Source organism: Ctenopharyngodon idella, chromosome 11 (assembly GCF_019924925.1).
Source record: "Ctenopharyngodon idella isolate HZGC_01 chromosome 11, HZGC01, whole genome shotgun sequence".
NCBI classification, from domain to species: domain Eukaryota; kingdom Metazoa; phylum Chordata; class Actinopteri; order Cypriniformes; family Xenocyprididae; genus Ctenopharyngodon; species Ctenopharyngodon idella.
In genome coordinates, this window is record NC_067230.1 from 18,235,486 (window position 1) to 18,258,451 (window position 22,966).

The following is a 22,966-nucleotide window of genomic DNA, read 5'->3' on the forward strand; positions in this document are numbered from 1 at the left end:
AACAACTAAAAACGCTGTATTCTGCTGCCAGGCCAGTAGATGGCGATGTCACAAATTCGTGATTTATTTATTTATTACTAACGTATCATTTTCAAAAACTTTAACTTTGAAACCTGTTTTGAAAAGTTTGTGTTTTCAGGCCCCCAAAACGCCGTTGTCGTGTAAACGAACGACCAAAACGCTTACATTTTTTCCGTTTTTAGTTGAAAACGGTGTCGTGTAAACGGCCCCTTAAAGAATCACATCCAACATAGATTTTTCTGGGGATTTCATGACAGAGTAAAGGAATGACAGTGGCAGACAAATCTGTTTTTACAAACATGATTATTTTTATTGGTTTGATTTCAGTTATCAAGAATGACTGCAGTCAAAATAGATTTCTATAGACATAACAGCATTATTCCAGTCAACAGCAAACCGGACGCGTCGTTCACGCGAGGACACAAGAGTCTGACGTGCTTGGTTCAGTCTGTGTTGCGTTTAGTGCCGTTAATTCACTCTCAGCCCGTAATAGATTGTGTAAGCTTGAATATATAATGATGGCGAAGTCTTGAAGCTGTGCCGTCCGTGTCACCTACAGAAAACAACCGCATTTTATTCCATTTGACAACTTTTATATGTGTGATTTAAGAAGGGATAAATTGATGTTGTTTTGGACGGCATGATCTATGAATGCACTTACATGTTGAAGAGCACAGGCAGCGTTTGAGCGTGAGTGCATCACCTAAACCAGAGATCATAAGAGATCATAAACTTGCTTTAATGAAAAACAAAATGCATTCAGATGGGAAAAAATTGCGGGTGGTTTCTTGTAGTCTCTGTGTGATGTTTTATCGCACTATTAATAATGACTCTTGCCTCCTTTTTGAGTCGTACCTCCTTTTCCCGGCCAGAACTGAGTTGAGGTATTTCTTGGCCGCCATCTGTTTGCGGTAGCGGCTGTAGTTGTCGGTGAAGACGGCGTCTGAATGACGTTTCACAGGCATCTGCTCCACATCCAGCTCATCACTGCAGCAAAATCATTATTAACAGCTTCATTAAATCAGCGTCACAACAGATGCCACATTATCATGTGATGTTTAGCACATTCATCCAGTTTTTTTTTTCTCTTTACCCGACTCTCTTTGCGAGTAAAGACTCCAGGTATTCTTTAGCAGACAGTTGTCCGAGCAGTTTGCTGTATCCGCTCGTGAACAGCCCGTCAGCGTGTCTGGATGGTCTAAAAGGAATACAGATAAAAAATGCTTTTTATTGGATTGTAAGATGGTCTTCAGTGCTTTCTCGTAAACTCAGAGCTGTTTGTCCCCATGAAAGATCATCACATTTACAGCTTTAGTCTTTCCTCTGAAAATGGCTCTATTATGTTTTACGAGAGAGTAAATGAAGCCGTTGCTAACTCCACGCACCTCTCGATGTTGTTTGCGAGTTCATACAGGAGTTTATACGCCTCGAGGTCCTGCAGCGACGCGTCTCTCGTCCAGTCGTCCTCTCTGTCTTCATCCAGAGCGCCTGGTCTGGAAACAATTAAGATGCAAAATACAAATGATGTACTTTTATGGGAAGAAATTAGTAACTTATGAAGAATTTATGAGTGAATCTTGCAAAGAAATATCCAGGTAATAATTTTTCTCAAATTCAAAAGAAAAATATTTTCATAAATTATGAATTTTGTTTTTCATGAAGCCAATATTATATTAAATGTTTTTTATTTTATTTTGCATTGTAGCTTAATTTTCATGCCAATTAACATGTCACAATGCAAAACGAACACATAATTATAACAAAAGTTAATGTGTATATATTTAAATTAATTATAACTTCTATATGAAATAATAAATTATATAAATGATTTCTATAAATAATATTAAAATTTAATAAAAAAAATTATATATATATATATTTTATATAATATATAAAATTCTGATTCATTTACAGTAATGCAACAAAATAATTGAAATAATGTCAACACAAAACGAACCCATAATGATGATAAAAGGTTTCATTTTAGTTTTAATATGTATTTAAATAAAAAAATAATTTTATATATATATATATATATATTTTAATAAATTATAAATATATGCTCATTCAGTTACAATAATGCAAATTTTGAATAAAAATTGTCACAACGCAAAGCAAACCCATGATAATATAAGAGGTTATATATGAATTATTTATATATATATATATATATATATATATATATATAATATGCAAATTTAGTTACAATAATGCAAATTTTGAATAAAAATTGGCATGAAAATATTGTCACAATGCAAAATGAACCCATAATGATGATAAAAGGTTTCATTTTAATTTTAATATATATTTAAATAATATAAATATAATATATGCTGATTCAGTTACAATAATGCTAATTTTGAAAAAAAAAATTGTCACAATGCAGAACGAACCCATAATGATGATATAAGAGGTTTTATATGAATTATTCATATGAATATATATTTAAATATATATAAGTAAATATATGCTAATTTAGTTACAATAATGCAAATTTTGAATAAAAATCGGCATGAACATATTGTCACAATGCAAAATGAACCCATAATGATGATAAAATAGGTTTTATTTGAATTGTATTTAAAGGATTTATAATCAATATTTAAAAAAAAAAAAAGTAATTATTGATTTTTTATTTTTTTTTTCTCCATATTATTCTGTGGTGCGATTAATTTGATTTCATTTATAATATAATATAATGAAAACACTATACATTAACTTTAATTAAAAAAAATCTATAACTCATTTTTTTTGTTGACTAAATTACAGCTAATACCTGTAGATTAATATAGTTTTATGCCTCACCTGATGTCAGGATACGCAGAGATGGCCGGCAGCGCGAGAGTCCGGCAGCAGAACACCCCGCAGACGGCCATCAGGAGGAGCGTCTGACAGCTGCTCAGTGAACACATGACTTCTGCTGATCTTCAGGTCAGAGCAAACATCTGCGTTACTCTCCATATCAGCTGTGACTGTTTTTCTTTTTGCATAACTGGCAATATGAGCTTCTTTTGTCTTATATTTTAGTCAATATTAAGATTATAAATTATACAAACAAACAAGGGAAAATGAATCTGTAGAACAAGTTACCATTTTAAGCATTTTCAGTAATGAGTAACAAATGCATTTTTAAGTATGGACTAATTCAAACCAATGGTCCATGTTTTAGAGCGTACCCAACTACTATAAATGTAAAAAGTTTGCTTTTATCCAACAGTATAATAGTAATAACATGGAAGATTGAAATACCTCACAGTCAGGATGTTTTCAGCGGTCCGGTCGGCTGTATATGATCTCTGTCCACCTGTACGGGTGTAGAATAGTTTCCTCAGCTCTGTCTCTCTTTCTTCTGACCGCTCGCTTTTATACACCTGATTATTCACTTTCCTGAAGATCCCTCCGCGTCTGTCCTGCGTCACGCCGGTCCCGCTGGGATACACCCAAATGGATGGTGATCTGGCGGCCAAACATAAATTGGGTTTCTCGGAAAGATGCGTTATTGCTGATTCATTTTTTTTTTTTTTTTTTTTTAACGTCATTCACCCCGGTATGTTTTTGGGCGATTTACTGTGACTTCTAATATTTGAAATGTTCACCTTGTGGAAGTCAGATGCTCATGTTTCAGAGGTCAGGGCGGGTGAAGACGGTCTAATTGGACGTCTTCATTAGATTGAGAAAGGTATGACGTGATGTGTGTTGAATCAGGGTCATTATAGAAGCATCGGTCAATCATATTACAGAATTCTGCAGGTCTGCTAATCTAATATTACTGCACAATATTCCTCCACCCGCACTGTATTCAGGTCAGCGTACAGTACAACAGGTCATCTCAGGTCGAAATATAACAACAAAAATATAGAACCAAAATATGCACGGTTCTATAAAACCATAATTATATAATTGATTGCATTAATAAATGTATTGATTTTTGAGCTTGCGCTCATGCAAAGCCTGTTGTCAGGGTGTTGCTATGGCGTTTGATGCGTTGCTATGTGATTGTGATATTCTGGTCTGTATTTACTGGCCAGTTGTATGCTGATTTAATTAAAATAATGCATATTTTCAATAAAATTTGTTATGAAAATAATGTCTCAATGGAAGATAAATCCATAATGATGATAAAATAGGTTTAATTTAAATTGAAATCATTTATTATTTATCCATGTGATTTTGGGATGAAAATATTTTGATTTTGATTTATAATACAACATTATACATTAATCTTAATTTAAAAATCTGTAATATATTTTTTGTTAACTAAATTGTGAAAATAATTTGGTTTAATTTATAATATAATATGAAAATACTACACATTAATCTGAATTTTTTGTTAACTAAATCATTATAGCTAATACCTGTACATTAATTGTGTTTTATGGAATTTAACAGCATAAATATAGAACCAAAATATGCACAGTTCTATAAAACAATATTTGTAAAATTGATTACATTAATAAATGCATTGATTTTTGTGCTTGCCCATGCAAAGCCTGTTGCTAGGGTGTTGCTATGCAGTTGCTATGGTGTCCCAAGTGTTTATAGTGCGTTGCTATGTGGTTGCCAAGTCTCTTTGATATTCTGGTCTGTATTTATGGGACAGCTGTACATTTATGCTGATTTAATTACAATAATGCATATTTTGAATAAAAATGTTGCAATGCAAGATGAACCCATAATGATAATAAAATAGGTTTTATTTAAATTAAATAATTTATTATTTATCCATGTGATTTTTGGGGTGAAGTTATTTTGATTTAAGTTATAATACAATATTATAAAACACTATACATCTTAATTAAATATTTTATTTTATTTTGTTAACTAAATTATGAAAATAATTTGGTTTCATTTATAATATAACACAATATACACATTAATCTGAATTAAAAGTTTTTTTTGTTAACTAAATTATAGGTAATACCTGTACATTAATTGTGTTTTATTGAATTTAACAACATAAATATACTTGGTTCTATAAAATAAAATTCCTCTAATTATTAAATGCATTGATTTTTAAGCTTGCCCATGCAAAGCCTGTTGCCAGGGTGTTGCTATGCAGTTGCTTTGGAGTTCCAAGTGTTTATTGTGCGTTGCTATGTGGTTGCTACAGGACGTTCTGATTGGTTGATGTTCCGGTCTGTATTTACACCTGTGTTTGCTTCAGCATGTCGGTGGTGAACCGAGCGGCTCTGGCTTGGTGATGGAGGTCTGTGAGTTTGTAACGACCCCCTGAGGACATCATTTCCTGCGGCTGATCGGATGGACCGTCAAACCAGATCTCTGGATGATAGTCATGGTTAAACCAGAGATGGAAATTCACCACTAATTAAGAATGTTCTAATGATTTTCTTTGATGAGAGGGTTTTTCTGGAGCCGTCACAGTTGGGATTTATTTGTAGTTTGCTGCTTTCTTCTTGTACATTTATCACTAAAGGATCCAGTGAGAATCACAGAAACCCATGTGTGTTCTGGTGTTTCAAAGAACCTCGAAATTAATATTCTAATCAGAAACACCAAGAACTTTCTGAATCAACAAAGAACCATATATAAGGTTACAAGGCCTTTAGAATGAAGTGAAGAAAAGAATCAAAGGCACGTAAAATGAAAGTTTTTGAGAGCTTTCAGACGTCTTTGTCTGAGCTTTTGTGATTTGTCTTGTTTAGGTTAACCAAACCTTGTGATAAATGATGTAGCAAACATCCATATCAGAGACAGACGGCGAGTGACTCCATTCTGATTTGATAAAAAGGGCAGTTTGTGTGACATTTGAACTTGTGCTTTGTTTTATTGGCTGAGATGCTTTCTCGGCAGAATAAATGGCAGCAGTTTGATATATGACATTTCCCCACAATGCAGCTAATGTTCTTTGTGTATATATATATATTTATATATATATAGTTTAATTTCCAAATTTTATAGATGGCCTGCATATTAAAAGAGTTTGAGCTCAGTATGACGTGGTGAGTGCGATTGCTCATCACTGATGAATCAGGACATCATCAGAGGAGAATGTCAGATATCCTCCATCACTTCCTTCCAAAACCTTTATATGGGCCATTCTACAGAACTGGTGCAAACTGCTGTCCCACAACCAAAAAACACATTTATAAAGCATTTAAGTGTTCAAGTTTTAGGTGTTTACTAAGATCCTTCTATTATCTATTGAATCGCACAATAATATTTAAAATATCGGTAAGATTAATATATATGAAATCATCATATATAATATATATATATATATATATATATATTTTTTTTTTTTTTTTTTTTTTTTTTTATATTTCTATTTTTAAATCATGAAACTTTATGTAAAAAAAAAAAAAAAAAAAAAAAGTGTCCCGCATTTTCATGTCACTACCGAAACAGGCCGAGACTGATTTTAACACACTTCTACATTTTTGATCAGGAAATATTCCTGTGTCCCTCCCTCTCATAGCCTCTCTTTCACAGTAGATAGATCCATCATTTTGAGTTAAATGTGTTCAAAAGTCAGAAAATCTGCGTGTAGCTTTAAGGAACGTCACTACCAAACACTCTTTTTCTGCAATTAAGCAAACTTTTTTGAGTGTTATTCTATAAAATTGAGTTTTTTTTCTGTGTACAACTGTTCAGAACTGTGCTAGCTAACCATGTGTGATTAGCATCTTTGAGCTACGCTCAAAAGTATCTAAAATTGTCACTACCGAAACAGTCACAACTGAAACGTGGTGAAGTTTCGGTTGTGACATCATTGTTTTTTAAGTGTTATTCAATTATAATTTAGTTTTTTTCTGTGTACAACTGTTCAGAACTGTGCTAGCTAACCATGAGCTGATTAGCATCTTTTGTCACAACCGAGACTTCACCACATGTTTCGGTAGTGACATCATTATTTTGGTAAAGACAAAAGGGAACATATAATTATTTATTTGGTGGAAATAAACAAAATTTTAGTACAGTTATGCAAATCATTTATATTTTAATATGTTTTAGTATGTGAGTTAAAATCCTGTCATGTGACGTGGTCACTACCAACACATTACTGTCACTACCGAAACTGTGCAGTCATGACCAAAACATGGATGTTTTGTCAAAATTAAAGCATATTGAATGATCAACTAAGATGTTATTATAGTGTTTGGTTCAGTGTATATTGATGAATCATTAACTTTGAAATCAGTATGATAAACTTTATGACTTTTATAAAGAAAGATTGGATTCAAAATACAACAAATCTCATAAATTACACTTGAAATATTGTTAAAATTGTAATTGTTATTGATTTACCTGTGAGAACTCTTAAAAAATATGTATTTACAAGGTAGATGTAAACAAAATGTTAACGGGTCAATGTAACCCTTCTTATTAAATTATTTATTATTGTGTTTCGGTAGTGACAAATTTGGGGAGAGGAAAAATATTCCAAAACTTTCTGAAAATACAATATGAAAATTAACTGCACAATTACTAGAAATGTGTACCTTGGATATTATACAATTTGCACACATACAAAATTTGTGGAAAAAAACATTTTTTTCAAGACGTTTCCAGCTCTGACTTTGAACCAGCTCTGTAGAATAGCTTTCTATTAATCAAAGAATCCTGAAAAATATTTATCCCGGTTTCCACAAAAATATGCTGCACAACTGTTTTCAACATTGATAATAATCATAAATGTTTCTTGAGCATCAAATCATCATATCAGAATGATTTCTGAAGGATCATGTGACACTGAAGACTGGAGTAATGATGCTGAAAATTCAGCCTTGATCACAGGAATAAATTACACTTTACTATATATTCACATAGAAAACAGCTGATTTACATTGGAATAATATTTCACTGTTTTTACTGTATTTTTGATCAAATAAATGCAGCCTTGCTGAGCATTCAGAAACATCTTTACCTCAAACTTTTGGGAGCAATGCATGTTTATGTGCTACCAGACCCAGTTACAGGAATACCTGATGTCACAGTCACATATCAGTCATTCACAGCGGTGTTTATCAATCCCTGTACCTATAAAATGCATCAGTCAAACCCACATCAGCTGTTTTACTGCAGTTATAAAACCATTGAGCCATATTCATATGCGATATATTGTAGACTTTGTAGCAGCCAACTTTAATATGCCTCTTAAATGGACCACAGGGCTGTTTAGATTTACATCGTATATATTATATAGTGGCCTACATGTTCCTGTTTTTGGTGACATTAGTCTGAAATTGGATTAAATTGATGTCTGTCGGATGAGCACTTTTCTGCATTTCCTCACTGATCGTCTTGTTTTGACAAGAAAACTCTGCGCGTTGCTAGCAGTTCCAGGATGTGCCGTTCATGTAGGGGTCATCTGCTGTTCACATCAACACGGCTGTAATTAGACTTCATTAGGAGTGATCATTACGAGTCTAATGGCATGGCTGCGTTTAGAATAGCATATACACATACTATTTTTGCAATATACATTGTGCACAATGTGTGCAAATTAGCGTAATGGATACAGGACTTCTTACAAACTGTAATTGCCAAAATGAATTGCATTTCCACAATGCAATGCACCTGATGTGACTTTCCACTTCTGGTGCGATCAAATGAACCGGAAGTAATAGCTATGGAAGCTTGTTTCTGCCAGAGAATAAAAAAAAAAAAAAAGTATTTGCGATAAACTTGCAATTGCGATTTTATATCCAGCAAATTTGACTTTTTTCTCAGAACTGCGAGATATAAACTCACAATTGTGAGTTATAAAATCCCAAACAATTCTGACTTTTTTTCTTGCAATTTGAGCGTGTTTCTTGACAATTATGAAAAAAAAGAGTCCGAATTGTGAGATAAAAAGATGCAGTTACCTTTTTTATTTTCTAATTCTGTGGTGAAAACAAGCTTCTAGAGATAACAACTGTGATTCTTACACTGCTGGGTTAAAAACAACCCAGCAGTTGTTTTCACCTTTTATTATTGTTGCCTCTAGTAATTATGTGTCTGATTTTTAATTTCCAACCTATCTTTGGGTTCATTTTAAGCCAGACATACAGTCAATTTTAAACAATAGTTGAGTTAAATAAAACTGCCCAGCAGGTTGGACAAACATTTAACCCAACCGCTGGGTTAAAACAACCCAATTGTTGGGTTTATCCATTTCCAACCCAACTTGGGTTGTTTTTAACCCAGCATTTTTTTAATGTAATATCTCCTTTTTGACAGAATTTGACAACCATATTGATCCTCGCTGCAACCATATTTAATGTAGTTGGAGTCATATTTTATTTTATCTTGTGTTGGTTTTTGAGGACTATTTTGAGGTCCCACATCCTGTCCATGTTTATATCTATTAATTTGATGAGCTTGGTGGCACTTTATTTTACACTCCTATTCCGCATGAACATACTACAGTTATGTACTAATTATAGCAATTACAATAACTGGGTTGTAACTAGGTACTAACCCTGATCCTAACCCTAAACCTTAACCCATGTAGTTTGTTTATATTACCAGTACTTTCTTGGTATTTTCTAAGTACACTGTAAGTACACGTACTGTAAAATTGTGTAACCACGTGCTTCTACCAACTGACGTGAATTTGTTTGACTGGACACTGGGGGTTTAACGGTACATGTATTCGTCACGGTTCAGGGCATACAGTCAGATGATGAATACAGTCAGTCAGAGGCAATCCACACTCCAATCCAGAAGGGGGCGTGCGCGGTAATGCAACGCTGTTTGCAAACAGCCACAACAGGAAAAAGAGCAGAAGAAGAAGAGACGATCAATGCACCAACCCAAAACGGGCACGCAAGAGCTTGCTAGTAGCCTAAACGCTGAGTTCCGATTAATTTTTGTGACGCGCTCCACAAACTTGACGGAAGGGAAACTGGGACGGCAGAAAGCAGCATCCTTCTTTATTTTACAAAAGCACAATGTTTTGTTGTTATTGTGAGTGTACACAAACCCTTTACAGTTCGGAATGATGTCTTACTTTTATCTGTATGACCATAAATGACGGAGTATTTTAAGTTGTTTCTGCTGTTATAATGAGACAAAATCTTTTGGCATTGTACCAATTTGTGTCGTGGACGTCTCACTACAGTCCAGTGATGAAATATGTGTGTCCTGGGAAGCCTCAGGTGTCGCTTCAATCGCTGTCTCCTCGTGGAAAAGTGAAGTAGACTCTTTTTCTCGTCCGTGATGTCTTGAAAAAGCGTAATATTTCGCATCCATCATTGTCACCACATGTTAATGAACCCTCGTGCGCAAAGAAAACTAATCTCTGCACAAGTTTCATTATTCTATTTATTCTGTACTTTTATAACACGAGATGCTTTTCAGATTTGTGGCTGATTGTGAACAAATAATTTTTTTTTTATCAGCCCTAGAAAAAAATATGACCTATGCAAGATAGGACTGGGCAAAAAAAAAAAGATTTTTCGATTAATAGTTTTTTAAAAATGTGGTTGATTCGATATCGATTCTCAAAAGCCATGAATCGATGTTTTTTTTTTTTTTTTTTCTGTATTTATTTCCCCAAACATTTGATTGACGTTAATTGTATTACTAGTTTTCTCTGCTAACCACTAAAACGGACAAATTCACACAAATTTATCTCAAAATGCCCACCTTTTGCGAGTATCCAAGTAAATGTAGCCGGTTATGGTAGAGAAAGAACGCATGTGTATCAGTATATTGGATCCGTGCATTAGTTTTAAAGTGACAGCAGCCTAATATTCCTGCTGCTGTCTGTGTTTTTAATGTTAATCAAACTACAAAAGACAAAGAAGTCACTCCCTGCTCTTCAATGAATAAGGTTTTTGTAAATTTAATAAGGATTAGCCTTTATTTATTTTGTACAGTGAAGATTATTTTACATTTCATTACTTTATTCAATTTCTGTACCTGAAAAACCTAAAAAGCACTGATTTCATTTGTATCTTTGTTCTACTGTATTAATTTATGTTGCTTGTAGTTTAATTATTTGTTCTTTTTTATTAATGACTGTGTACTTGTCTTTAATAATCTTTGAAATTTACATTAGCAGTTTTAGCTGTGGTATCGAAATTGGAATCAAGAATTAAGAATTGTGACACAACCTTTGACATCAACAACAAAAAATATGGGAAGTGTTTCTTGCTCTCTTTTGAAAGGCAATAATCATATTTGTTCTGCTGGTCTAACTATGCACCGTTATATGGTTGGTTGCATTTTATTATCTGCATTTGGCATTATTTTTCCCTGCTGCCCGTGAGCCATCAGAGCAGTTTAACATCATTATGGGTTGATTGTGTTTCTCACTGAACTGTTGCGCCGACCACTGGTGAACATTTGCAATTGAATTTTCTGACAGAGAATAAAACAGTGTTGACATCTTTAAACCTCATGATGTGTATTTACTAACATTTATTAATGACAGAGCGATGCTTTTTTGCTTATTGTAAACAATGGAATGTATCAAAACATGAAAACCATTAAACAGCTGCTCTTCTGAATCCCTGTGAAATAAACTGTCTTCATCCGTCGGTCCTCGTCGTGTCTTCACATTTACTGGCAGTAAAGGTCATACTTCAGTCTGGCTCCAATTTTTGTTCCAGCTAGTTTGGCTTGGAAGAGCTCATCCATCTGTTTACTCTGGACATCGGAAAAATGATTCTTCCAGTCGCCCACCTCACCTGTTCAAGACGGAAGACAAAACATAACCAACAAAGTGTAAACATGATGTAAATAAGAGATTAATTTCAGAGAATTTAATTTCTCTTCTGAGAGATATTAAATTGTGGAAAAAAAAAATGTAGAAATATTGAGGTATAAATTAGAGGTGTACTGATACTAAATTTCTCTGCCGATACCGATAGCCGATTATTCAGAATGATATCGGCCGATACCGATAGTTTGGTTTTTCTTAAGGAAAAAAAATCTCTCCCAAATAATGTTGCGAACTATACAGGGAACCTCTCATTTGGTACACTACAATATTAGAGGTTACAATTAACAACAGAAGTTTTATATTCAGCTGCTTTTATTTTCAGATATAATAATTACACTCAAATAAAAACTGAAATGTATAAAACTTAGTATCACGTAAGGTAGTTTTCATAAGCACTTTTGTCTTCATGGCAAATTTACACAAACATAATTAACAGTAAATAAGCTCCTCTCTAGTGTTTTTATATATATAGATAGCTAAGGAACTGTGAACATTGGAAAACATTCCTGAGGTAAATTTGACATGATGTGACATTGTTCACAAGCTGTTTTATTGACGTCTTTCCGCGGTTGAAGCACAAATAAAGTGATTACATGAGACGCAATACATTCTGGTAAGTTGTACTATATCTTTCAACATACCTTTGATGTTCATGCATGTTTTTTGAGATATAACTTGTATTGAAGAGGAAGAAAAGACTCGCGCTCCGCGCTGCCGCCTGAGCTGAGGCATTACAGCGATCTGACACGTCACATTTAAGAGCGTCAAAACGCCATTTATTGTTTGAATTTCATGATAAAATTTGAAAACTGAAACTTTTATTCTTATCAGAAGTAACAAAGCACAAAGCCTTTTGCGATTATTGGACGGGAGGCGCTACAAATGATATTTGATGTAGCAAAAAATAAAAACAAAAACTACAGACCTGGCAACCCTGGCTTGAAATACGGGTGATTCATAGGGTCAAAAAGAGCCTGCTTTAGCGTCACTATTTTTAAACTGTTAATGCGTTAAAATTCAACACAAAATCTGGTTTGCCAACCGCCAAGAAGAAGAAGAAATTCAACACAAGAGTGATTTTCTTCACACACAGTATGTATGAGTTGCAGTTTGAACACGTTTTTCTGCACCCTTTTGATTGACAGGATATAATCGGCCGTTTTTAAACAATCGATGGCCGATAGTGATAATAACAGCTTTTATATACAATCGATACCGATTGTTGGCTGATACATCGGTGCATCTCTAGTATAAATGTTTCTCCTCAATAATCAATATGGATTCAAACATTTCTCATCACATTCTCAAAAGATCAAATGATCTCAGCTGTTATCTGCAAACATTTTTATATCTCTATACTCTTAGTACTCTGGACCTGAGGAATTTAAGGAGAAACATCTGAGTTAGTTAGATCTGAAATCCATCTTTTACCTTTCCTGAAGAAGATGCTGCCAAAATTGCCGTGAGATTTCTGGGAGTTTTCCACCATAGCGCTGAACGTACTTTCTCCAGCGATGCTGCTGACCTGCTCATCTGTCAGTGGAAGGTTGAAGAACTCCGAGACTTTCTTCACACCTTCTGCTAAGTTCTGCATGAACAGCAGAAAAGTCTCAGATGTTTTAAACTCGGACTGGTATCAATAAAAGTCAACATGGTGTCAGATTGTTTACTTCTTGATACACAACTAATCCTGTGCTCAATTAAGTCTTCATAATCAGAAATATTTGTTTAACATCCCTTTATGGAAATAAAATGCTTCATGTTGACTTTTAAGACTAATTAAATGATAAAAACTAGGTTGTTCTACCTGTTTCAGTTCCTCGTATGTCACGATCATCACGTTTGGATCATCGTGACGTTTCTCCCAGGCGAGAGCGTGATCAAAATAAGAGCCCCAGGCAACTGAAGAGGAGACACAAATAACCATCCGTTTTCATTTAAATGATATTTAACTTTAATGGTTCAGTGTTTTTCTCACCTTCACCAGCCATGAAGTCAGAGAAGAACTTGTCCCACGACTCGGCGCTGGGCAGAACCGGGTTTTTGTTCATGAAATGGAAGAATGAGACAAGGGTGTCTTTTGGATTTCTGAACACCACCAGAATCTGAAAATAGATACAAACTTTTGAACAGTAGAGTACAGTATAAATCACTACCAGGTGAGTTTGGCATGTTTGGTATCTACTAGTGTCATGTGACCTCTGTAATGTGATTCAAAGTGCACTGATTGTTACTGACCTTTGGTTTCTTAGTAAAGAAAGAGGCAGGCATTTTGTCAGGGTGTAGATGAGTTCCCAGAAGCCTCCGCGGGGGCATTGCAGCTATTTCCTGTAAGGTAAACAGTGTGAAACTAATATTATACGTGCTGTGATGTTTTTGTGTGTTCAGGCTAAACATTCCCAGATTGTTTTTGCTGTTACTGACCTCTTGAACATCTGGAGGTAAAAACTCAACCAGAGGAGGCCTCTCAGGTGGTTTCTCATTTTTCCCAGTGGAAGCATTCATGACTTTACGCAAGACTGCAACCATCCAGTTAAACCCTGTTAGAAATCAATTACAAGCAGATTTAGTGAGGAGAAAGAAAGAGTTGATCTCAATGAGAAGCAAAAGATACTAAGTTTGTGTGTGTGTATGTATGTGTGTATATATATATATATATATATATATATATATATATATATATATATATACAGGTGCTGGTCATATAATTAGAATATCGTGAAAAAGTTCATTTTTTTATTGTAAATTATTTTAAAAAATGAAACTTTCATATATTCTAGATTCCCTACATGTAAAGTAAAACATTTCAAAAGTTTTTTTTTTTAATTTGTTGATTAGAGCGTACAGCTCATGAAAGTCCAAAATCCAGTATTTCAAAATATTAGAATATTTACATTTGAGTTTCATTAAATGACCATCCCTACAGTATAAATTCCGGGTATCTCTTGTTCTTTGAAACCACACTAATGGGGAAGACTGCTGACTTGGCAATGGTCCAGGAGACAATCATTGACACCCTCCACAAAGAGAGTAAGTCACAGAAGGTCATTACTGAATGGGGTGGCTGTTTACAGAGCGTATATCAAAGCATATTAAATGCAAAGTTGACTGGAAGGAAGAAATTGGGTAGGCAAAGGTGCACAAGCAACAGGGATGACCGCAAGCTTGAGAATACTGTCAAGTAAAGCCAATTCAAACACTTGGGAGAGCTTCACAATGAGTAGAATGAAGCCGGAGTCAGCGCATCAAGAGTCACCACACTCAGACATCTTCAGGAAAAGGACTACCAAGCCACTTCTGAACCAGAGACAACGTCAGAAGCATCTTACCTGGGCTAAGGAGAAAAAGAACTGGACAGTGAACAGTGGTCGAAAGTCCTCTTTTCAGATAAAAGTAAATTTTGCATTTCATGTTGAAATCATGGTCCCAGAGTCTGAAGGAAGACTGGAGAGGCACAGAATCCAAGCTGCTTGAAGTCTAGTGTGAAGTTTCTGAAGTCAATAATGATTTGGGGGGGCCGTGACGTCTGCTGGTGTTGGTCCATTGTGTTTTATCAAGTGCAAAGTCAATGCAGCCATCTTCCAGGAGTTTTTGGAGCACTTTATGCTTCCATCTGCTGACAAGCTTTATGGAGATGCTGATTTCCTTTTCCTGCAGGACTTTAGCACCTGCCCACAGTGCAAAAACCACTTCCAAGTGGTTTGCTGAGCATGATATTACTGTGCTTTATTGGCCAGCCAATATGCCTGACCTGAATCTATGGGATGTTTTCAAGAGAAAGATGAGAAACAGTCGATCCAACAATATACAGATGATCTGAAGCCTCAATAGTGCCTCAGCAGTGCCACAGGCTGATCACTTCCATGCCACACTTCACTGATGCAGTAATTTGTGCTAGGAGCAAGTCATTTGCTGTAATATGTCCTGCCGATCAAGTATTGAGTGCACAAAAGAACATACTTTAAAGAACTTGAACTTTTCTGTTTTGCAAATCCATTTTTTGATTGATCTTAGGAAATATTCTAATATTTTAAAAAATACTGGATTTTGGACTTTCATGAGCTGTACGCTCTAATCATCAAAATTTAAAAAAAAAAACTTTTGAAATGTTTTACTTTACATGTAGGGAATCTAGAATATATGAAAGTTTCATGTTTAAAAATAATTTATAATAAAAAAATGAACTTTTTGATGATATTCTAATTATATGACCAGCACCTGTATATATATTAGGGCTGTAAATAGATTAAAATTTTTAATCACGATTAATCGCACAAAGGGTGCGCGATTTAAAATTTTAATCTATTGACAGCCCGAATATATATATATATATATATAACCGCACACTTATCGTGATTTGTTTAACATGTCCATTTTGCCATCCATAAAAAAAAAAATCACAGCAAAAACACGTTTCAGAATTCACAGTGTATAGTATGTGCAACAGCAAAGAGCTTGTTTACATTTTAGACAAGTCAAGTTGCGATACTGAACAGGACCACATGGAGATGCCAAATAAACCTAAACCAACCGCCTTGACCTGCATATATACTAAAGTACACAGCAACATACACAGGACAAATCCAAGCGTTATCCTGAAAGTGTGTGAAAACAACGTGAATGTACTGAAATGTGTCTGTGCATAAAGTCAGTGTGCGATCAGTGCGTCGAGAGTGCTCATACATGATTTGTTTTGCGCATCAAGTTAATGGACTCACACGTGCTCCTGTACGTCACTGCAATCGTCTTTACTTTGATTGCATTCCTCATCCATCAAAACTTTCATAGCGAGACGCTGGTTTGCTTTATCCAGGCAAGAAACAGTTTTCATATCATCTGTCCTTACAGCGGTGGGATGTTTCGACGTTCCGTTCAGACAGGAACAGCGATGCGGGAGGGCTCGCGCTCTTCAGATACAATGTAAATTACATTAATGACTCAATTTCACATGCTTCAGTAACTTTTTTTTTTGCGTTAAATGTGTTAAATTATTTTAACGCGTTAAAGATTTTGAATTAATTGCATGCGTTAACGCAGCCCTAATATATATAATATTAATGTTTTTAAAAGAAGTCTTTTCTGCTCACCAAGGCTGCATTTATTTGATCAAAAATTCAGTAAAATTGTGAAATATTTTTACAATTTTAAAACAGCTGTTCTCTATGTGAATATATAGTAAAGTGTAATTTATTCCTGTGATCAAAGCTGAATTTTCAGCATTATTACTCCAGTCTTCAGTGTCAGAAATCATTCTAATATGATGACTTGCTGCTCAAGAAACATTTATGATTATATAAGTTGTGTACAATTTTTTTTTTTTTCAGGATTCTTTGATGAATAGAAAGTTCAAAAGAACAGCATTTATCTGAAATAGAAAGTTTTTGTAACATTATAAATGTCTTATAACTGTCACTTATGGTCAATTTAATGTGTCCTTGATGAATAAAAGTATTTACTTTTTGGGTTTTCCAAACCCCAAACTTTTGAATGGTTGTGTTTAACGTCATTGATTTTCCATTCACGAAACAAGCAAAAAAAGTATAAAGCCTTTCTTAAGTACTGTAAATTCTCACGTTAAATTCATTGCAACAATTTTATAAATCACTTGTAAAATCATTTTTGTACAAATTCTTCAGCAGTTCTTCTGTTGCAAGTTTTGGTGCACACATTACGTAAATTGTCGCATTCATTCAATGTTAACAGTAAAGACCAATTCTACTATAAATTCAGTTCAGTCCACCAATTTACACAAGAGTGTGATTTTCACAAATGCACAGAATTGCTTCAGTCTTCAGTGTCCAGAATTGCAGCTGCAGTCGTGTTGACATTGAGCAGAACTCGCTCATTATTACGTAAGAATTACAAACATGTGTCATGCATCGCAGAGGATCAGGTTACATGATGTGGATTTGCATTAAAGAGGACCTATTCTGCTGTTTTCTATGTTCATCTTTCTTTAGTGTGTAATGTTGCTGTTTGAGTCCCTTCAGCGCGAGTTTTCTTCTGGGAACGAACACATCACAATATTCCTCATTTAAATAATTTATGCGCAGAATAAAGGGGCGGGGCCTGGTTGAGTTAGTTAGTAGTGTGTTGAAACTGGCGGTTATGGTAAGGGGCGGGACATTTCCAAACACCAATCACAACACACTGCTCCAGCCGACCAATCGGAGCACAGTGTGCTTTTCAGAAGGAGGGGCTTCATAGAGACAGGGGCTGCGTCCGAAAACTGGAAAATGCTTCCTTCGGAGGACACATTTCAAGGTAGGAAGGCATCAAGGCACGTCCGAATCCAATGTTAGCTTCACTTCCTGTTTCCTGAGATACCTTCATCAGATCGATTTTTCAATGCAGCATAGATGTATCCTTAGCTGCCTTTGATATCCCACAATCCTGTGCTTTCCATTCTATGACAGTTGAGCTAGAAAAATAAAGATGGCGTCCGAAAGTTGCGTTTGCTGGCCAGCTTGTGAGTAAATGTACATTTTTGACCAACATTTTCCACTTTTGATGTCATTTCTAGCGAAAAATTGCTACTGTAGTAATTAAATATTTGTTTAGTTCTCACCAAAGCTCGCGCTATATTGCGGTAGATCATTAAACTCCTATGCTGCCTCAGAAGTCTGTCCGAAATCCGTTTCATGAGGTGCCTTCATGCACAAACGCTGCCTTACAAGTCATTGTTTGATAAGGCAGCGAGGCAGCAAGTCAGCTACCTAGGTTTTCGGACGCAGCCAGGAACTAAACAGAGCGTTACTGACAGACTGGGAAGAGAGGAGCTGAACAATGGAGAATATGAGGAAAATAATCAACACTCAGGCATGAAAACCTGTTCTAGTAGAGCCTCTAGTCTTTGTAAAAGGGCTTTAATAACTGTTAAAGCTGGCTATTCCTGACAACCAAAGAGAAAGTTATGTAACTAATATGTAACCCAACTCCACTTACAGAGTTTGCACTACAGCTGGTAAAGCAAACTTGTTTCTAACAGATTGTTTTACTCACCACATTTAGGGTACGCCACCAAGATGAGGTCGTCCTCTCTGGCCTCCAGGTCTTTTAACTTGTCCAGGGTCTCCGGTGGGCTGAGAATGGTGGAGTACAGGATTCCCTCTCGCTTATAAAGCTTGTCTTCATCCTTCATCTTCGCCGCTTCCTCCATCCTGGACTTCATTTTACTCATAGGTGGTGTTTGACTCATGTTTTTTTGTCCTGGTGCTCGCTGTGAGCTTCAGATTTGCAGAAAGACACGCATACACACAGAGAGAGAGAGTATTTATGCTGTAGTGCAGGAAGGAGAATGTTGTAGATCCGCCCACATTCACGGGCTCGCGTGAGAAAGATCCATTTCCGCCGACCGAGGGGCCCCGAGTCAGTCTGACTGATTGTTCCCTTTGATTGAGTGTGTGAGGCTGAGACACACTAGCTAGTGTTCCTGAAAAGCAGGTTTTGGCAGAGGTGAAAGGTACAACTTAATCTGTAATCAGTTCATGTAGCTCAGCTGCTGAACAGACTCTGGAGTGTGAATCAGAGAGGAAAGACTTTGCTTTTTACATTTATAGGATCTTATTCTTGCTTTTTTGTGTTTTTTTTTTTAAAAAATATGCACAATTACAAATCATTTTTTTTTATTCATACACTTTCTTTACTTGATACTTTATGTCCTTTGATGTTTATTGTAAGTTTATTAGCCTGCATGATCCAGTTTTATATACCAGTATGTTTAATCATTAAACTCTTTAATGTTACTCATCGAGTGAATCTCATGAAAACCATCTTTAAAAAATAGTTTTGCAGCTAGCAACAGAAAAGGTAAGGAAGCTTGTTTCCGCAATGAAATAAAAAATAAAAAAGGTAATTGCGACTTTTTATCTCACAATTCTGACTTTTTTTCTCAGAATTGCGAGATATAAACTCACAATTGCGAGTTATAAAGTCAGAATCGCGAGATATAAAGTCAGAATTGCTAGATATTAGAGTTGGGTTACTCGAACTCAGACTTGTCACACGAATTTGTACTCGGACTTGACACAGACTTGGACAGTTTGGACTGAGTACAGTCGAGTCCGGGCACTGAAGGACACAATATAGTATTATTCAAAAACGAAACAAAACTACAGCGTTGAGCATTGTAGCCAATCGCAGACATGTACGTTAAACGTGCGTGAACGCGATGGCCCATCAGATCAGAGGCGTTTAGAGTCACCATGTGGAGAATTCACTCAAAATGTATGTGTTCAGAATAAGCACAAGCTTTATACTTTTCGCAATACCCCTGGCTCTGAAAGGGTTAGTTCACACAAAAATGAAAATTCTGTCATTAATTACTCACCTTTGTGTCGTTCCACACCCGTAAGATCATTCTGAACCCAAATTAAGTTATTTTTAATGAAATCCGAGAGTTTTCTGTCCCTCCATGGAGATCCAAAGCAACTACCACTTTCAAGGTCCAGAAAAGTAGGAAAGACATCATTAAAGTACGCCATGTGACTCCAGTGGTTTAACCTCTGTTATTATTTTATGAAGTGAGTGCTTTGTTTGCGCAAAAAAACAAACAAACATAATTTACCACTTTATTTACAAAAAACATTGATCTACAACGTGTAGAGCATCATGACACACGTGTTTTGTGTTCATGCGAGAGCTGACATTGTTGCGTGAACACGCTTTGGATAATATTATTTTGTAAATAAAGTGGTAAATTATGTTTGTTTGTTTTTTTGCGCAAACAAAGCATGCTTTATAAAACTGAGGTTAAACCACTGGAGTCACATGGATTACTTTAATGATGTCTTTACTACCTTTTGGGGCTTGAAAGTGGTAGTTGCATTGGATCTCATATTTCATTAAAAATACCTTCATTTGATTTCTGTAAATGAATGAAGGTCTTACAGGTTTGGAACAACACAAGGGTGAGTAATTAATGACAGAAATTTAATTTCTGGGTGAACTAAACATTTAAGACATTGTTTTGCCTTCTTGAGCATTACCTTGCAGATTCTGCAAAGTGTACATTAGGTAAAGTTACATTGCAATTGTTTTGGTTAAAATATTAATTTAAGAGCCCAGTGTTGAGTTTACAATTGACCTTTCACTGGAGTTTGATTGACAGGCGAACTGACCAGTCACAATGCAGATATCCTCCATTTTGTCTGACAAACAAACCAAACCAGTTAGTAGATTAACATCAGTTTTTGCAGAATGTTCATTCATGTTAAATTCGTGCTACAAATAGAAGAGATGAACAGTTCACATGCTGCTTGAACTGAGGTGCTACACATTAAATTGCCACAAAACTGCATTTATTGTTTGAATTTCTTAAAAATTACAAAATTTGAAAGCTAAGACTATTTCATATCAAAAGTAAGCTGCTCTGTCTTGTCTGTTGGTGTGTTGTCAGTGTCCTCTTTGCTTTGCAATGTATTTTTCACTGTGTGAGAACATGATGTGTGGCGTGAGAGCGGCATGGCTTGTCGGATGTAGCAAAAGTAACTAAGAGAGGAGGGTCTTTGGTGGACTCGGACCCAACACTACTAGATATAAAGTCTAGCACGGCTTCTCCAGACCCCTAAACATTTGTCACATGCTCAGGGTGAACCTGCTCTCATCTGTGAAAAGCACAGTGCGCCAGTGGCAGACCTGCCAATTTTGGTGTTCAATGGCAAATGCCAGTCGAGCTCCACGGTGCCGGGCAGTGAGCACAGGCAGTGGCGTTCATGGTTATTGGGGGCCCTAGGCAAATCTCCAGGAGGGGGCCCTGTGATCGCGTTCCCGGGGGTTTATCAGCTGGCAATTTTCAACGCAGATTTAAGAGTGCAGGTTGCAACTATTATTAACAATAATGGAAAGATAAGGCTTATCAGTACGTCACAGTATCACCCTGTTCGGACTTTGTTTTCTGTTTTGCATCATTTCCTGCCAGTCTGTCATCATAGTTATGCATTTTGATTCACAAGCTTGCAGTTCGATTCAGTATCAGTTATTTTGGATATACTGTATATCAGGTACAGTACATGGCTGCTTTTCTCAAGAATTAATGCTGTATAATATACATGGGAATCAGTTGGTACTACATTAATATTGAAGGTTAAAATGAACTGATTTGTATACAGACTTAAATTACACTTAAGGAAATTTTTATAATAATAAAGTTGGTAGGCCTACTAACTTTAAAATTATTTCTACTCCAATTCGTTTTTTTGAAAACATTTAAATGGTGGCTGTCAACTTGATGGATTTATTCAAACATGCATTATATATTAAAGAACATTAAAAAATATAATTAATATGTAGGCCTAATATGGTACATATATGAAGCTAAATGCTCCTTTCTAGAGTTCATTTTTCTAGCTCACTAACGAGTTTATGGTCACTGAATATGTTTGTTCTGAGGTAAATGTGACAAACCACAGTGGAGCTATTTTGGCAGCTGTTACAGAAACATTTTTACAATAAATCTTCTGATTTAACCTTGAGATTTATAGATTATACAGCTTTGATCTTTGCACCACTATTTACAATGACACTATTTCTTAATTTCTGATATTTCCCTGGTGTACACATGTACATTTTAAGATGTTTTAAGGCCAACAAATTGGATAAATAGCTTTAAAACCATGTCAACAAATACATGCACACACAGTTTTGAGGCAGTTTTAATCGCATGTTTGGTAATTTCATGACTTAATTTACAACAGAACAACGACGGTGCATGCTTGTAGTTTCTTTTGCGCTTCATTTAAGCTATAATAAAGTAGGCTAATACGCAGCGTGTGCCACATTTGCGCGTGCAATTCTTGAGAGCGCGCCGCGAGCACAGTAGAACGGCTTTTACTGCTTTTACTGACATAGCCTGACAACATCTCATCTGACCGCAGTTCACTGTTGTTCAACTGAAGCTCCCTCGTCGTCACCTGTAGCCTATCTTTTCCAATTTTCATTGATTCAACTGATTCATTTAAACAAGCTGATTCATTCAGTAAAGAAACACCGCCATTTGTTGCTCAGGGACGCAATTACAGTGCTGTGGATGTGTTGAACTATATTCGCTGGCGAAATTGTGCAAAAACAGGCAATGGTGTCTATAATGTAAACATGCATAAAATTAATATAACAGTTTATAATAATATAATAGTTTATTTTCTTTCACTTCATGAACTTGTGAATTTACATTATGCATTTAAATTTATAGTACCCACTGCAAAATCATACTGTGGCCAGAGTATATACAGAGGTGGCCCCTTGGGGGCACCCCTGGCGTTATGTTTGTTTGTT

The 22,966-nt window shown here is 35.6% G+C and overlaps 1 protein-coding gene and 2 long non-coding RNA genes across 3 annotated transcripts; all 3 read right to left on the minus strand.

The window, feature by feature from the left end:
* Positions 1-307: 307 nt before the first annotated feature.
* Positions 308-727, minus strand: LOC127522687 (uncharacterized). Its single transcript, XR_007932658.1, has 2 exons — positions 683-727; positions 308-574 (listed from the first exon to the last, which is right to left on the minus strand). It is a non-coding gene; the product is annotated as an uncharacterized LOC127522687 (long non-coding RNA).
* A 452-nt stretch (positions 728-1,179) lies between these two features.
* On the minus strand, positions 1,180-3,530 carry LOC127522686 (uncharacterized). Its single transcript, XR_007932657.1, has 4 exons — positions 3,271-3,530; positions 2,827-2,946; positions 1,407-1,514; positions 1,180-1,219 (listed from the first exon to the last, which is right to left on the minus strand). It is a non-coding gene; the product is annotated as an uncharacterized LOC127522686 (long non-coding RNA).
* Positions 3,531-11,376: 7,846 nt separating this feature from the next.
* On the minus strand, positions 11,377-19,018 carry sult6b1 (sulfotransferase family, cytosolic, 6b, member 1). Its single transcript, XM_051912907.1, has 7 exons — positions 18,698-19,018; positions 14,120-14,235; positions 13,934-14,023; positions 13,674-13,800; positions 13,503-13,597; positions 13,127-13,283; positions 11,377-11,660 (listed from the first exon to the last, which is right to left on the minus strand). The coding sequence occupies exons 1-7, from the start codon at positions 18,891-18,893 to the stop codon at positions 11,533-11,535; spliced, it is 909 nt and encodes a 302-aa protein (XP_051768867.1). The 5' UTR covers positions 18,894-19,018; the 3' UTR covers positions 11,377-11,532.
* Positions 19,019-22,966: the final 3,948 nt, after the last annotated feature.

Excerpts from the sequence above, each read along its gene's own strand:
- sult6b1 (XM_051912907.1), bottom strand. The coding sequence starts at position 18,893 with ATGAGTCAAACACCACCTATGAGTAAAATGAAGTCCAGGATGGAGGAA. Across the intron at positions 14,024-14,119 it reads TACCTCCAGATGTTCAAGAG|GAAATAGCTGCAATGCCCCC; the intron begins GTCAGTAACAGC and ends TTTACCTTACAG. Across the intron at positions 11,661-13,126 it reads CAGCATCTTCTTCAGGAAAG|GTGAGGTGGGCGACTGGAAG; the intron begins GTAAAAGATGGA and ends CGTCTTGAACAG.